This window comes from Coregonus lavaretus, assembly GCF_964263955.1.
Source record: "Coregonus lavaretus genome assembly, chromosome: 23".
Classification (NCBI taxonomy): domain Eukaryota; kingdom Metazoa; phylum Chordata; class Actinopteri; order Salmoniformes; family Salmonidae; genus Coregonus; species Coregonus lavaretus.
In genome coordinates this window covers 27,279,146-27,295,543 of record NC_140010.1, presented here as the reverse complement: position 1 = coordinate 27,295,543, position 16,398 = coordinate 27,279,146, and the positions used below count along the sequence as shown (strand labels likewise).

The window sequence follows — 16,398 nt, the reverse complement described above, 5'->3', positions numbered from 1 at the left end:
TTGCACCGAGTGAAAGTTGATTGCTTTGGAACCAAGCTGTCTCCCAGGCTTGAGCCAGGTGCCGCGTGAAGTCTCCTCAAAACAAAAGTTACGTAATTAAGCACGTGGAGTATTGAGTAGGATTCTGTGTTCACATGCAAAAGTGATTGCTTTTGATAGAAAACGCTTTAAAATCGGCCTTCCCAATGAAAACTATGTTGACAACATGACCGAGTGGCGCATATTACCGTTTGATTTGAGAAGGATGCTCCTCCCCCACCGCTTTTGCCCGTTCACGTCATGGGCCATAGACCAGTACCCCGCAGCTCAGCATAATGGAATTCGCACATTGTAATGTTTGGCTTGATAATTAATATGACCAATTGAGTTGGCAAGAGCTCAAACAGATATGGGACCAGGCTAGCCGTAGCCCTCTAAGACATCCCGGATGTAATTGATACGTGAGAATGACAACTAAATCAGTATTTGAGATACAAACCCCTATAGATTAAAGCAACAATACTTCAGCCCAATGGAACCTAAGAGATCCAACTGATATAACTGCACAGGATGAAGAACTAGTAGAAATTAAAAGAGCACCTCATAACGTTAAAAGGCTAATAAAATCTGCAGCCGTAATACACCATTAAGCCAAATGGGCCACTTTGAATATATCGGAATATATTACATTTAATTCGCACCAGATGTGAGATTCATTGTGAAAGTAAAATTATGCCCACTTAAAACCGTTGGCCTCTTCTACACATTTCTTCATGCCTTTTTTAGACATGGCACGATAACTATTCAATATGGGATATAAGCTGTTCAACGTGGCTGTTATTGTATCAATATTAACAATCATCATTTTGTTATAAATTGGCAAAACACAAAGTATACCTAAAAGTCTCTACAGAAGCCTTTAGTACTGCAATAAAACTGGCTCGTCTCATTTACTCATGAGATACAGACACATAGATCTTTTTTAATCACTTGTCTGGGGAAGAGCAGGAATTTAGTCAACTGTGCTGCCTGCCAAGTGACTCTTGCAGACAATTACGCTCAAAATGTTTTAGAGCCCAACATCGACTCTCATCTAAAAACAAAACAGACTCAGGTACTTTATGATATTACACTGTTCCCCCAAACACATCACAACAATATCTTCTTCTTTTAGTTTTATATGCAGTTTGTTGTTTTGGCAGCAGACATTAACGCCATGATCTCTGACCACACAAGCATGTTACAGCTATTGCATTAGAACGCTCTTAACGAGATTTCACTTACTTACGCTAGGAAGTACCACGTGGTAACAAATATGACTGGTCTATATATCCCTGTAACAGGTTTTCAATACTGACTAATGGCACTGCTAAAATATTTGAAGATACACTTTACCAGTTACTATTGTTCGTAAACTCTAACAGCAATTTCATAACGTTTACTTTATAAGACTCATTTATGAATATTACACACAAATGACGTGCCTATTGAAATGGTGAAGACGATCAACCTCAACCCTCAAACATGGAGTGTTTACACACATTATTCCAATGGTACAACATATTGTCTAGGAGTAGGTTTCTTAAAATTCTGTACAAAAGCTACAATGGGATTTAGGCTAAAAAGTGTTTAACAACAAAAAAAACTGTAACAGCTATTGTTTTTAAAGGGTACATGACAGAGCCACCTGAAAACTCACTATACTGTACAGGAGCCTCATTGTATTGTACAAAGCAGAGCTCAGTTAAACAGCAGTAGACTGTCATGGACCTGTAGACATTTTCAAAGTGTGGCTCTGCCAAAATGACAGATATATAGCTTGGCTAGCTGTACATCTGAGCAGGTTAGATAGGTAGAAAGCAGATGTGTGGCATTTCAGAACACAAGTCTCCATGAAATGCTGATCATCATCCTCATCATCCTCATCAAAGGCTACACCATCTATGTGGGTCAGACTTGTTCTGAACTGAAAATTAGGCAACCTACATTTAACAACCCCCCCCCCCCCCCCCGTACCTCCTGTTTGACACTGTGCTCTTTATCTTCAGCAGCAAATTGATGAATAAACTGATCAAAACAAGCCCAACAACAAAGCAGAGAGTAGTCCTTCACATTTTCTGTACATACATGGGCAAGTTTGAAATCCCCCACACACATGTATGTAGTATGGTATGTATATTCAGACCATGCAGATCAGACTGTGACCACATTTGGAGTGTCAGAAGAACATGAAGACTTGACACAGAGAGAGAGCGGCCGGGGGGGTCCTTGATCGATCTTCTCCCCTCCCTGCCTGAGGGTCGGGGTGTCTGACTGATCTGAACAGGGATCAGCTCTTAAGATGGGCTCAAATAGCAGATGGGCCAGGCGGGTGGCTCAGGGCTGACTCTGGACCTGTTTTTTAATTTGCACACAAGAAAAAGACAAAACAATACAATGACATTTAACTCATTTCGCAGACACTTTTATCCACAGTGACTTACAGTTACAGAAAATTAAAAGACAAAACAAAAGTATGTGCAGTGACGGGTAAAAAAATAACTAAAATAGGCTTCTAAAGCCCCTCCCCTTTCAGATATTTATAGAGAAAATAAAGAGTAGTAATGTCAAAAATATATAATGAATAGCACATGGTTTCCCAGACACAGATTTATCCTAGTCCGGGACCATAAAGCAATTTCTATGGAGATTCTCCATTGAGTCTAGGACCAGGCTTAATCTGTGTCCGGAAAACCAGCCCTGAAAAAAGAAACCAAAAGAAAACATAGGATAAAAGTACCGTATTTTCCGCACTATAAGGCGCACCGGAGTATAAGCCGCAGCAGCTAAATTGAATGATATTGAATGATGTGTACATATATAAGCCGCACTGGACTATAAGCCGCAGGTGTTTTAATGTTTAATTACCATAAAAAAGGCGCGGCTTATAGTCAGAAAATTACGGTAAACGAGGGAAAACTAACCTGTCCTGGCTGGGCTCACTTCTCCTGCAGCAGCGCTGGGATGTTGATGTTCCACCCGATGGCCTGCCGGTCGAAGCCACAGCTGAACAGGTTACAGGAGGAGTTATCCTCACACCAGGCTGAGCAGCATACCATGCGCCGGTGGCCCTGGGAATAATAACAATACGTTTAATTTATAACATGCCTTTGAACGAGGTATGGTAGTAGGTGCCAGACGTATCGGTTTGTTTGTGTCAAGAACTACAACGCTGCTGGGTTTTTCACGCTCAACAGTTTCCCGTGTGTATCAAGAATGGTCCATCACCCAAAGGACATCCAGCCAACTTGACACAACTGTTTGAAGCATTGGAGTCAATATGGGCCAGCATCCCTGTGGAACACTTGACACCTTGTAGAGTCCATGCCCAGACGAACTGAGGCTGTTCTCAAGGCAAAAGGGGGTGCAACTCAATATTAGGAAGGTGTTCCTATTGTTTTGTACACTCAGTCTATATATAGAATGGCTTATTTCAAAAATTCGACATTAGAAAGTATCAATGGCAGCCGATGCTGAATTATTTGACAATTCATATAAAAATACACTACGCACAAGAAAATAGTAAACACAATAAAAACTAAAAGACATATCCTTTGGAAAACCATCAGGGCTAAGGGTAAGACAGAAGTGGCAGTCCATAGTTCACTGGTTGAGCAGCCTAGTCATGTCTGGTACTGGTTGAGCAGCCTAGTCATGAGAGGTAATATGGAAATAGGTTGTGATTACAGTCCAGTGTAAACCACACTGTTTCCACTACTGATGTGGAAGAACGATTTGTAGGCTGCTTGGTGCTGGTTACCTGTCTGTTGCTGCGTGGGAGTCGAGCCAGCCGCACTCCTGACATGTCAAACAGCCGGACTTGACGATTGTCATGAGGAAGAGCAATGATTCTTTGGTTCACTGACACACTTATCCTATAAGGAATTTTTAAAAAAATCCATGAATTACATTTTCTAACAACATTGATTCTTAAACATCACTCTTAAAACCAATACTTTATTAGTAAGACACACTTATCCTGTAAAACTATCAAAGTACAGTAAAACATGAGGCTTTAAATCACCCCTTTTAAATGTATCTTTAATCCCTTCCCCTCTTTCTTTTTCACAACCATACACACTCTCTACCTAATAAGGGGTTTCCGTAATAAATTGTGCTCCTGCTCTCACTCACTCACTCTCTCACAAACTCTCACTCAGAAACTCTCACTCACCTATTGACAGCAGAGTCTGTGCGGATGGTAGCTATGGGTGACCTCATGTTCTTGAGGTCCCAGACCTTGACGGTGCGGTCGTCACTCCCAGACACCACGTTGTCCCCCACAGTGAACACTGCTGACGTCACCGTGCTAGAGACATATGACATGGTGGAAAAGAGTTAGTCATTCACCAGCTTTGCTTGCTCTTTGGGGTTTAAAAATAGCTTTATGAACCACTGAAACACTGCTGTTGTCCTTTCCAGGAACCATAACAAGTAGCATTCTAGGGACCAAGGCCTTATTAGCATTACTGTAAATTTGCAGTCTGAGAAAAATACCTAGATATTTACTACACCACACATGACGTCTGGGTGGGAAATTGTGAGGCCTGAAGGTCACCAGCTCCTTCATTCACTTGACTGACTCATGTATCACAGTATCATTTGTTCTGGATGCTAATGGCTGATTAGCTGTGCCCTCACCCGCTACTGTGGGCAGACCAAATCTAGCCCCTGTAATCTAAATGGACACATGGCTTATTAATGCTAATTGATGGATAATTAATGCCACATTACGGGTGTCGAGATGCTTTCTGCATGAAATTTGTAGGGGTGCTACTGACTGTGTGTCCCTGGATAGAGTGGTTGGAGGGGGTCACTGAAGTCACACAGACGGAAAGGGTGTGTGTGTGTGTGTGTGTGTGTGTGTGAGACTCACTCAGTGTGTCCCTGGAACACATTGACAGAGTGGATGGAGGGGTCTCTGAAGTCCCACAGACGGAAGGTGGTGTCTCTGGATGAGGTGACCACCAGACGCTGGGTGGGGTGGGTGCAGCAGTGGGTCAGCTCCTGGTCGTGGCCTGGACACACAGCCACATGGCTCAGAGGTAAGGCAGAGTCACTTGGAATAGGACATAAAAGCCTAGAACAGTTACATAGCCTCATAATGGACATTAATTGGCAACTTAATCCAAAACAGCCCTTATGGCAGATAAACAATGCAATGACCATTATACAGACACAGAAACAACACATTAAGGTTTTTCTGTTTAGCTTTTTCTGTTTGTTTCGCCTTCATGTGGTGGTATTCCTCTACATTGATGTTGTAATGTACGAAAAGTGGGGGGAAATGGCCGTACCAGTCAGTGAGTGGACGAGCTCGGAGGTCTCCACGTCGTACAGGTTGGCAGCCCGGTCCCAAGAGGCTGTGACCACCTGCTTGCCCCCCACCAGCCAGTCTGCAGCAATGACGACCCCCTGGTGGCTCCTGAGGGTAGTGGAAGCCACGCGGATGGAGGGACACTCGTTAGGGCCGTCACCGTCCCAGTCAGCCTCGTCCTTATCTGAGAAGTCTATGTCGTCGTCACAGGGCGTCTGCTGTGAAAACAGAGACAGACATCACACACACACGCACACACACTCACCAGAATATAGACCTAGACATCTGTAGATGCAGTGGGTTATAAGAGACATGGTTTTGAGAAGCTTACACTGATGTCGGCTATAGGCTGTGGGGTTGGCAGCTGCACCATGTATCTCCAGATATGGGCTGTCTGGTCACCAGATGCTGTGGACACAGCAGAGATAGAGGCCTCAAAAACACCTCGAAACACCCCAAACCAATAGACATATGAACATACATTGGACTCAAATGTGTTTTTCGGACAATTGTGGACATTCAGCAAGAGATCCTTACCAGTAAGAGCCATCTGTTCCGTGGGATGGAACTTGATAGAGTTAACTGGAAAGAGACAAACATAGGATGTTTTTGTTAATAGTTTTTGATGAATAGCCTCCACAATAACACTTTGGGCCTGTCCCAAAAAGCACCCTATTCCCTATACAATGCACTACTTTTAACCAGGGCCCCAAAGTGCTCTGGTAAAAGTAGTGCACTATATAGGGAATAGGGTGCCATTTAGGACGCACTCTATGAATAATTTAGACTAATACATTCCTTCATACACGGCGGCAGGTAGCTTAGTGGTTAAGAGCGTTGTGCCAGTAACCGAAAGGTCGCTGGTTCTAATCCCAGAGCCGCCTTGAGCAAGGCACTTAACCCTAATTGCTCCTGTAAGTCGCTCTGGATAAGAGCGTCTGCTAAATGACTAAAATGTAATACACATTTCATGGATCAAATGATCAGAAAGAAAAAAAACATTTTACCTGATCCTGCATGACCTACATACTTCAGGAGGCACTTTCCGGCCTCTATGCTCCATAGCATGGCACTGTGATCTGTATGGAGAGACACGTGGTGTACACACATGAATCATTCAGGCCACACTACCTTCATAGTTAACTGTAATCATTGTTTACGTCCAAAATGGCAGCCTATTCCCTACACCTACAAAGTGCACTACTTTTGACCAGAGCACTATGGGCCCTGGTCAAAAGTAGTGCACTAAATAAGGAATGTCGTGCCATTTGGGATGTAACTCATGAGTCTTTCAGTTCACGCTACCTTCATACTGTAATCATTGCCAAATTACATTTGCCCCCTCTTAGCACAATAAGCACTCCGATCTGAAAGCAATCATTAATTACCAGACCTTATGATTGCTTTATCACAACAATAACACGCACCTGTTGACAGTTAAATTAATTGAATATCAAACCAAAGTCTGCAGTGCATTTTAAAGAGCCATCAGGCTGAACATTACTGACGCCCAGTTTAAAATGTGACTCACTAACACGATTGTTAGTCTTGGGCCAGGAGGACAATAAGGCCAGTAGACAAGACATTGGGATGCAGGGGCGTCATGCACCCCAAAAATATGAGGGGTCACAAAGTACACAAGGATGGCTGGAGGGTGGTCCAGAAGATGTAGAATTTTGTATTTTTCAAACACCTGAAACTGCTTTTTCCTGCACTCTAGAGCCATAATCATTATGCTTAATTCTATATTAAAAATATGTATATTTTTCTGCATATCTAAGCGTACCTCTTCAGCTGTCTGTATCCTCCTAACTGTTGGTTCTTTTTTAAAAGAAACTAAATATGTTTCTCTGCATCTCTGCTAAAATCTGGGTAAAAGATTGAAAGGAATGCGAGTCTTACTCAGTACATTTAGTTATTGCTTGCTTTTCTAAAGTCTAGAAACCTTGCCAGCAGGCATGCTAGCTAAGAGAGTTCAACAAGCTACTCTAACTTGATTGATAGCCTGAAATGGCTTCTTGGTAGCTAGTTATGAGGTTGGGAGATTGGGAACCTATCTGGGCTAGCTAAAGCCAACCTCATAAAATTGCGAGGTGGCTAGTATTATATTACAGAGAAATAAATAAATTAAAAATATATGTTTTTAAAAACAGGCCAAATCTGAGGGGGCACGTTCCCCTGTGCCCCCTATGGGCATGACGCCTGTTAGGATGTACTGTAGCTACTGTTGCAAAATTACGGTAACCTACCAAAATGTCCAGGTTTTCCAGAAATCCTGGTGGGGGGGGGGTGTTCTAGATTTCCTACTTATTACCTCCTGATTTCTGGAAAACCAGGAAATTTGAGGAAAGTTACTGGAATTTTGCAACCCTACCAGGAAGGCATTGGGGTGTACTGTAGCTATCTACCTGCTGACGCTGTGCCCAGCACCATGGGCTGTGTCCTGGTGACACTCAGGTCCCATATGCCATCCCTGTGGCCTACATACTCCTTGACCAGCTGGCACACGGCTCTGGATGTGGTGGCTTTAAAACTGGATACGATCTAAAGGGCAGGAAGCAGAGACACAATGATGGTGTTAACACACAGGTGAATGAATGAAGAGGAGGAAGCATAATGGAAGCAGGGGAGGAAGCAGGGAGGGACAGCAGCACTGGGTGGGTGGGGGTCAAAGGGTCATTAGGGCTCCAGACAGTCAGCATGATACCTCTGCAATGGCTAAGAAGCTTGGGTTGTTTTAGGCTGTATCCCATATGGCACCCTATTCCATGGTAAAAACTAGTGCTCTATATAGGGAAAAGGGTGCCATTTGGGTCACAACCATCATCATTATTTATTTATTCACCTCAGTATCATGATGGACACAACAATTATTATGCGTCATTAATCAAAACTGATTTTAAATGCAAAGCTGTGAAAGAAAGAAGAAGGGATAAAGAATATATTAACCTATATAAGGTTAAATAAAACTAAAATATTTTAAATAATAATAGTCAAATGATTATCATCAGTCAGTATCCATGTTTACATCTAAAATGGAGATAAAACAAGTTGGACTTCTGGGAGGGGCAGGTGTTTGAAACAAACCACTAAATAAGTTCCCACTGTAAAAGCAAGAGGGGACAAATAAGCAGGTCAGATATCTCCTCAAAATAATTCAACAACATTCAAAAATAGGGTTGCAGAATTCCGGTAACTTTCCCAAAATTCCCAGGTTTTCCAGCAATCCCAGTTGAAAGATTCCCAGAATCAGGAGGGAATAAGCAGGAATTCCAAACTCCTACTACCAGATTTTTGGGAAAACCAGAATATTGCAACCAAATACAAAAAAACATAAAATCATCCTTCAGAAAAATATGGAAATTAAAGTGGAAAAAAAATCAACACTATGTATAAACGTATAGTTGATAGGCCTAGTTATAGCATAATAACACCATGGAAGACTAAAATGCTATCCACAACTTTGATGTGATGAGTTGCAGTTTATTTTCAGTGATTGCTGAGCCAGGGGTTGGTTGGTTGTAAGCACAGAGCAGGCCTGCAGCAGCAGCCTATCAAACATAACAACAGCAGCTCTGGATCTCTCTGGGCAGCACATATAAAACATCTGCAGATACAGCAGCTGAGGGTGTGCCTCAAATGGCACCCTATTCCCTATATAATGCACTTATTTTGACCAGAACCATTTGGGACATAGCCTGAGGCTGTGGTGCGAGATACATGCAACGGTGCAATACAAAATGAATTACTATCAAATCATTTCAGAAAAAACTTCAGGAATGACATAGATAGAATTGAATGGTTTTCTAAATGTTACCAGGTCTGATTTAATACAGTGTTCCTATGAAAGACGAAGACCCACATTACTTTTAAGGTGTGCATAGACTGTGGTATATAAAAAATGAAGAGCTATCAACAGGAAGTAGTGAATGGTGGCCATACGAGAGATGGCAGTGCCATTTATACTCTTAAAGAGCTGTTAAGGGTTACAGAACCAGTTTAAATAGAACACTGGGGTAACATGCTACATTTAACCATTAGGCAACAGGAAGTGTGTTAGATACCACAAAGCTGGTAGAAACAGGTGAAATATCTAGGGCCCCTAGCAGTTTATGGGGTATAGCCTATCAAATTGATGCTTGTTTTACATCAGTGAACATCAGCATTTCAAGAAAGGATTAGTGTTTGCTTGAAGTCTTTAAGTGCCATTTCTGAAAATTACATAGATCATTAAGTATAAAAAGAAGCATACATTGAACAGAGCAAGGCATTATCCTAACTTATTGTAAGTAATGTGTGTTAATAGGGTAGTTCTTTATGATAATGAGGTTGTGTGACTCTGGCTGCAGGTAAAAACCAAAGGGTTGATGTTCAATGACGTAAAACCAAGCTGATCCCAACAGACCACCACACTGTTGCCATGACAGCAGCTACTTCGAAGAAGAGTCTACTTGCAGTAACGGTGATGTGGGGTTGTTTTTATCCTACTAAATGACTAAAATGTAAATGTAATGATAGAAAGACCAAAAAATCATCTGTCATTGCACTGACTCACTCTGTGAAACAAAGGAAAGCCCACAACTGCCCTTTCAACTCAAACCATTGTCTTTAAGACATTGAAGCTCAAGGCATTTCACAGAGATCTTGTCAGCCTTTAGGCCTAAGTGCTTGACAGCCTGGAAATCCAATGTGCTTCCATTCTAGTGAGTGCAGAAACAAACAAAAAACAAAGTTTGTATCATGAATTGCTTAGAAAGCTTTTGTTAGTGAGAGATATCAATTAGTGTCTTTAATATGTCTCACTGTAAATTAGTCTATAAAACAACAAGTCATACATTTCAATCACCAAGTGTCTTGGAGATGGTGCATCAGCCCCATGGCTAGGCTGCTCATGCATAGTGGCGGGGGGACACGGGGGAAATGAAGAACCTGTTACCCATGAGTCTCCACCACACAACTCCACAATGTTCCCCACATTGAAGGTGGGAAGAGGTCCACCACCTACTTTGCCATGGAAAGAATGTGAGCGCTATGGCACAGGTGAAAAATAGAAATAAATGTACCACTGACCATATGACCACTTTCATAGCTCTTTTTCAATGAACATTTAGTACAAACCAACTGTATTTTAATGAATATACCTTTAGATACATTTCCTAAAAAATGTATACAATTTCGGAATAAGAATGTGTTTTTTAATAGAACAATGTCAACCCTTCGCTGAAATGATTATTATAATATCAAGTTACTCAACAATATTATTTTTTAAATAACATATTATGCAAGCCAGAGATAAAGATAAGAGATTTTACCTTGCTTGTAGATGCCTTATAAGTGGTCTTCAGTTTTTGTGAAAGTTGACTTGTGCTATGACTTGCTGTGAGTTAAGAGGAGAGAGCACATTACGAGAACCGAATAAGAAGCCAGTGAAGTCTCTAATCAACATATTGTGGATCCCGATGTCATTTACTCTATTTGGAATTAAGGCCCTTTCACAGCAGTATTAACATGTGTTGAACAGAAATTATGCTAAACTATCTAAAATGTCAAAGGAAATTCTGCACTCTCAAACCTTTTGCTTTAAGTGCCCCCTTAGTCAAGTCTCCCCCGTCGATGGTTTGTCCTTCAGCTGTCAAACGATCGTTCAGGGTTTCAATCTCTCTACGCACTGCAAATGAATAGAAATCACATTGAGTGATACTGACAGCAATGGGATTATCAAGCAGATATCATCAAAACATTTTCACATATGGTTAGTGCTGTACACAGGGTGAAATCATATTAAGTGACATCCACTCCAATGATAGCCATGCACATACACCTATAGAAATGTTATCCACCAATCTGTGTGCTGTACTTACACTCAATGTTTTCAATGTAGAGGTTTTCAAACTCCCTCTCGATCTGGCCAAAGAGGTCCAAAAGATTGCTCCTCAAAGACAATGGTAGTTTGGAATCCTGCAGATGCATAAATAGGGGAGAAATTGATCATTGGGATATTATTAATATTTTAGGGGAACATAGGGAAGAGATAACAGAATAATTCACCCTTTGGTTTATAATGAGACCAAGAACACAAACACAAAATGGGTGAGCCTGGTCCTACTGCTATAATAGCAAACTATATAGCATTATATTCCTGCAAGGACACTGAAAAACTAATCATTTACTAGTGCTAAGGGAACTGTAACCCAATAGGAAACGAGGCTAATAATACAATCAAACATTCAAGGGTGAAGATAGGGAAACTAACACAGACACAACTAAATATCAACTGTGTTACCACTACACAAGGACAGTAAGTGTTGAGGGAGGATGTCAGAAACACAACAAAATGGTCCCCGACTCTCTGTTACAAACCAGAAGGAAAAATCTACCCAAGTCATTCCTTTTAACATATAAATGCTTATTCTACCAGAGCACTGATGTGAGCTGAATGGCCTAGTGCCACAAGAGCACAGTCTGTCCAGGGACTAACACATACAGGCCCTTTGTACCCTTGCTTGCAGGTCCAGCTTTTTTCTAAGGAGTTCAGTAGAGATGCTCTTTGCATTCATAGGCTAACAGTAACAAGCCATGATGCAGCTGGAGAAAGGACAAGTACCAGTACACCACAATGCACAAATGAACAGCAAAGCAGGCTGGGGTAGTCTAGTTTAAAGAGTAGGCTATTGCTCGGGGGGGGAATTTGATGGAACATGTATAGCACAGAGAGATTTGCAATACTGAAACAGATTTTCTGGATAGGAGCACAGAGCATGTTGAATCAAGCTACCAGTGGATTTAATAGAGCTGGGCCATTTGGCAAGGGGAAAGGAAATGCACAGTGTGTGAATGAACCTAGGGAGAGAGAACACTACAACATTACACCTAAACTATATAGTATGCTATTGAGAAGGTACTCTACATTCTGACACAGTGTTTCTAAACACCCAACTTACCTCAGGTTTCAAATAGTGATGCAGATTATCAGCAGACTTAGACTACTCAAAGTAGCCAGAGTAAAAACAAAAAAGTTGGATTAAGTGCTTTGCCCCATGTCCCGAATAATGTAAGAGAAAATGTGTATTGTTGCTCTGAAGTAACGCTACATGCTACCACCATAATAGCAGAGAAGACCTGAAAACATACTCTACAATGAAAAAGGAATCCTGAAAAAGGCAAGTGGCATTGACAGTGATCCCTTTCTCAGTAAACTGTTCAACCTTGTGGCAAGACAGAATTGATCTTAATCGGTTTGTTCATTTTTTTATTGTAGAAAACCTAGCTAATACAGAGAGATGCAAGTACAGGAACTAAGATCATTGAATGAACGATAACAAAATTAACTAAATACCTGGATTACATCAACTCAATGTTAATTGATATTTTCTGTTAGGTGAAGTATATTTATTTCATCTCATGTAGCCTAATCCATAACTAAAAATGCTCCCCCACCATGAATTGAATATATTATGTTATTCTAACTGCATCCATATACTTTATCTCACATGACTGATTTAACTAAGTGATGTTGAACTTAGTCAAATGGACTGGGAGAGAAGAGCATGCATCGATTCTAATGGTTGAACAGCACCACACATTTTCATGCCCTCTAAACTGATGGATCACAGTGTAATTGGCTTAGGTCTACTTAACTATTGAGCCTAATGGTGCAAACCACAGTGCCATAAGTGCACCCAAGGTAAGAACCTAACAAACAACCACAGAAATGTGTGGATTGCCTCATTCTATACCATTTATGCAATCAGACAATTATCCTGGCTTGTGTTCAGATAGGAAAAAATGTATCTAGTTATGGTGACAACATTCAGCTGGACAAAAGCAAATGAAAGCTCCACTACTCTGTGTTGTTCTCAGGCTCTCCCCAGCCCAGTCCTCACCTGTCCCTCCAACATCTCCCTCTGTAAACCTGTGCGCTCCTGCTCGGTGCTGTTGGTCCGACGGATGGACAGGCTGTGGGACTTGCGCTTTTGCTTGGCCTGGCGGGAGGCTGCACTGCTTCCACTTTCGACAGGCATCCCTCCTCATAGAACCCCAACTTTCCTATGTGAAACTGTAAAGGAGGAAGCAGAGTACATGGTTAGAATGATTAGCTATATTAGTCTGGAGCTATTCCAGAAAAGTCTTTACACAAGGCCAGAGCCATACTTACTAAGAAATAGTATGTGTCTTTCTGAGTCAGTATGGACAAATATTGTGGTATATTCTGTTGCCTCGTCCTCTCTGGTATGGCTACACAAGACCCCATGTTGGGCGGTGGTAGGTGTGCAGGTACACAAATACCACAACATGCTGACAGACAGTATTGCTCACATTCTCCTTCACATCTGAACAGCTCCCAGGGGCACCAAGGCATTGTTATTGATTTGGGGACAACATCTCAACAACTCTGAGTATGTCTGACATTCATGCATGTCAGTCATCATAAAATAGACGTAATATCTGAAATGTTAAATTAACTTCATTTTATGTTAATATGATATGTGATGTCAGCATGACAAGCTTGGAATCATTTTGCCCTTGGAAGGAGTGTGAAGGACTGATGTCAGCAAAGAAAACGTTCAACGAATCTGAAACAATACATAACTACTAATTACTGCAAAACTAACAACTAGTGTTGATGAAGATTAACCTAAGCACCACCACTGTAAGCCACCCTGCCGGATCCCTAGTTAGTTGGCTAGCTAACCAAACTAGCTAGCTAACGTTAGCTATCAAACATAACTAGCTAACGTTAGCTAACTAATGCTAATCCCCAAAGCTGACAAAAAAAGTATTGATGTTACTTTAATGACAGAACAAGGTCTGTGAACTAACAAGCTTGCTACTTGTTTGCACAAAATGTACACCCAAATTGGCAATAAATAAAATAGGCAAGGAGGTGACAGGCCAGCTATTACGAAGCTAACTAACATTAGCTAAGTTAGATAGTCACTGACTGAGCATGTAGCTTTACGTAACTAGCTAGCTAACTCACTAGGAAAGAAACGTGAGCATACTTACATACAATACTAGAAATCCAGGTATTTGTTCCAAGATGCTCTGAAATTTATCCTGCGATAGACCATTTTGCCATTTTCTACATGAGAAGTACTAGGATCCTTGTTGACGTCTCCCCACCAAAGATGGTGGATAAATTAAGATCACTCAGGCCGTTTACCATTGAAAACAAATGTTCAGTTCCGGTCAACTTAACTGGGTGTGTCTCCCATAGACACCAATGCAATAGCAGGGGGGGCTGGCCTACAAAGGTCAATGACCCCCATTGAAACAAATCCAAAACAAACCAAAACAGCAAGTGGGGTGTCTCGCTTCCTAGCTAGCAGCGGCTTCTTCTTCTTCTTCTTCTTCTTCTTCGATGAGATGAGATTTAACGGCGGTTGGCATCCAATAAATGTTGCATTACCGTCACCTACTAGACTGGATTACAACTCCCTTATACTTTGCTTGAATAAATAAATAAAAATAAAATAAAGAAATCCCCTACCATCTAACAACACACTCACAAAAAATGTAATAATAATAATTAAATACCACCACAATACTCCACTATTTACATCTATTTAGTCCTACCTCAGGCCAACAACCTGAAAGGATGGGACACCACCACTTAACACACCCTGTAACCCTTCTGATGTCAAGTCTAGCACACCCAAATACCTCTCTGCAGCTGCCACCACAACCTAAATTTTCTGCAACTTACGTTCCATCCCTGCAATACAGTTGATAACCATTGCTATAAATGCTAAAAATCCAATCTTACTGAAACATATATCACTTGTTGGCCTATCCCTCTGTACTGGTACAGATCTACTACTCAAACCACTCCTCTCAGGACCCCTCCCCCTTGACCCATCTTCCTCTACTTTCTTCACTGCCTCAGCATATGACAACTTCTGCACTACTCTAACCCTGGAAACCTCAACCTGCCTCTCTCGCACAGGACATTTCTGATCCCCAGCCCCATGGGAACCCCTACAATTAACAAATATCACTACTTTCCCCAATGCTACACATTCCTTTGTCTCATGCCCTTCTGCACACTTCTCACACCTAGGACCCTCCCTCCTACACACTGCTGCCACATGCCCATAATCTTGACACCTGTAACAACGTAATGTATTCGTCAAAAAAGCTTTTACAGGATAACTTATATATCCTAACATCACTTTGTAGGGCATAGACTCAACATCAAATCTCAACAGAACAGACAATGACTCTTCTGTTTCACCACTCACGCCACCCTGTCTGTGTCGCACCAAACGACGAGCATCACAAACACCTGGAATCTACCCCTTCAGTTGGTTTTTTACTGCTACCCCAGTAAATCACTCCTTTCAACAGTGTCCTTTTCTTGAGCGCAAAACAATTCACATCTCTTGCCCCCATTCGTTTAACGCAGAGCACCTGCTCTCTCTCTGATGAGCAGAAACACAAACAATTATCACAAGACCACTTCTGGTTACCCTCACCGATTCCACAGCACCCAAATCTGTTTTCACCCACCCTGAAACCACAAATGGATCAGCCAAAAGACGAGGTTCAACTTTTTCCAAAAACTTCACTCTTAATGTCACAGACTCATCTTTATACTGACCCTCAGTGCAATCCTCGGGCTCCAAGATCTTCACCACACCTACCACCTCCGATACTTCGCCCTCATTCACTTCCATTTCTCCTCCTGTCTTCAGCTCACTCTGCTTATACTTTCTACCATTCTTCTTTAACAAACCATCTCCCTTTTTCCCGCCATTTTTTACCAACTCAATCTCACCCTCTTCCTCCCTCTCTCTTAGACCTCCACTGCCTCTCTTTTCCCCTCCATTCCTCCTCCATATTCCAAGTATATGTCTCCTTATGATATCTCTCCTCCTGAGGGATGTAGCTCAGTTGGTAGAGCATGGCGTTTCCAACGCCAGGGTTGTGGGTTCGATTCCCACGGGGGTATGATTTTTTTATATATTTTTGTAATAATGTATGCACTCACTAACTGTAAGTCGCTCTGGATAAGAGCGTCTGCTAAATGACTAAAATGTAAAATAATACTGCACTTCTCCTGA

At 41.6% G+C, this 16,398-nt stretch overlaps 1 protein-coding gene across 2 annotated transcripts; it reads right to left on the bottom strand.

Annotated features, from left to right (window-relative positions):
• Nucleotides 1-1,084: 1,084 nt before the first annotated feature.
• Nucleotides 1,085-14,695, bottom strand: LOC311099129 (WD repeat-containing protein 37-like). Of its 2 annotated transcripts, none has more exons than XM_084139784.1 (15): nt 14,342-14,695; nt 13,219-13,391; nt 11,197-11,293; nt 10,908-11,003; nt 10,648-10,712; nt 7,744-7,879; nt 6,343-6,414; nt 5,873-5,917; nt 5,667-5,743; nt 5,316-5,553; nt 4,895-5,036; nt 4,193-4,327; nt 3,779-3,893; nt 2,943-3,089; nt 1,085-2,373 (listed from the first exon to the last, which is right to left on the bottom strand). In XM_084139784.1, exons 2-14 carry the CDS (start codon nt 13,354-13,356, stop codon nt 2,958-2,960), a joined length of 1,488 nt encoding a protein of 495 aa, XP_083995910.1. In that variant the 5' UTR covers nt 13,357-13,391; nt 14,342-14,695; the 3' UTR covers nt 1,085-2,373; nt 2,943-2,957. The 2 variants fall into 2 exon arrangements, with proteins under 2 accessions (XP_083995910.1, XP_083995911.1); XM_084139785.1 differs by having other exon boundaries at nt 5,316-5,550; nt 14,342-14,692.
• Between the last annotated feature and the right edge of the window lie 1,703 nt (nt 14,696-16,398).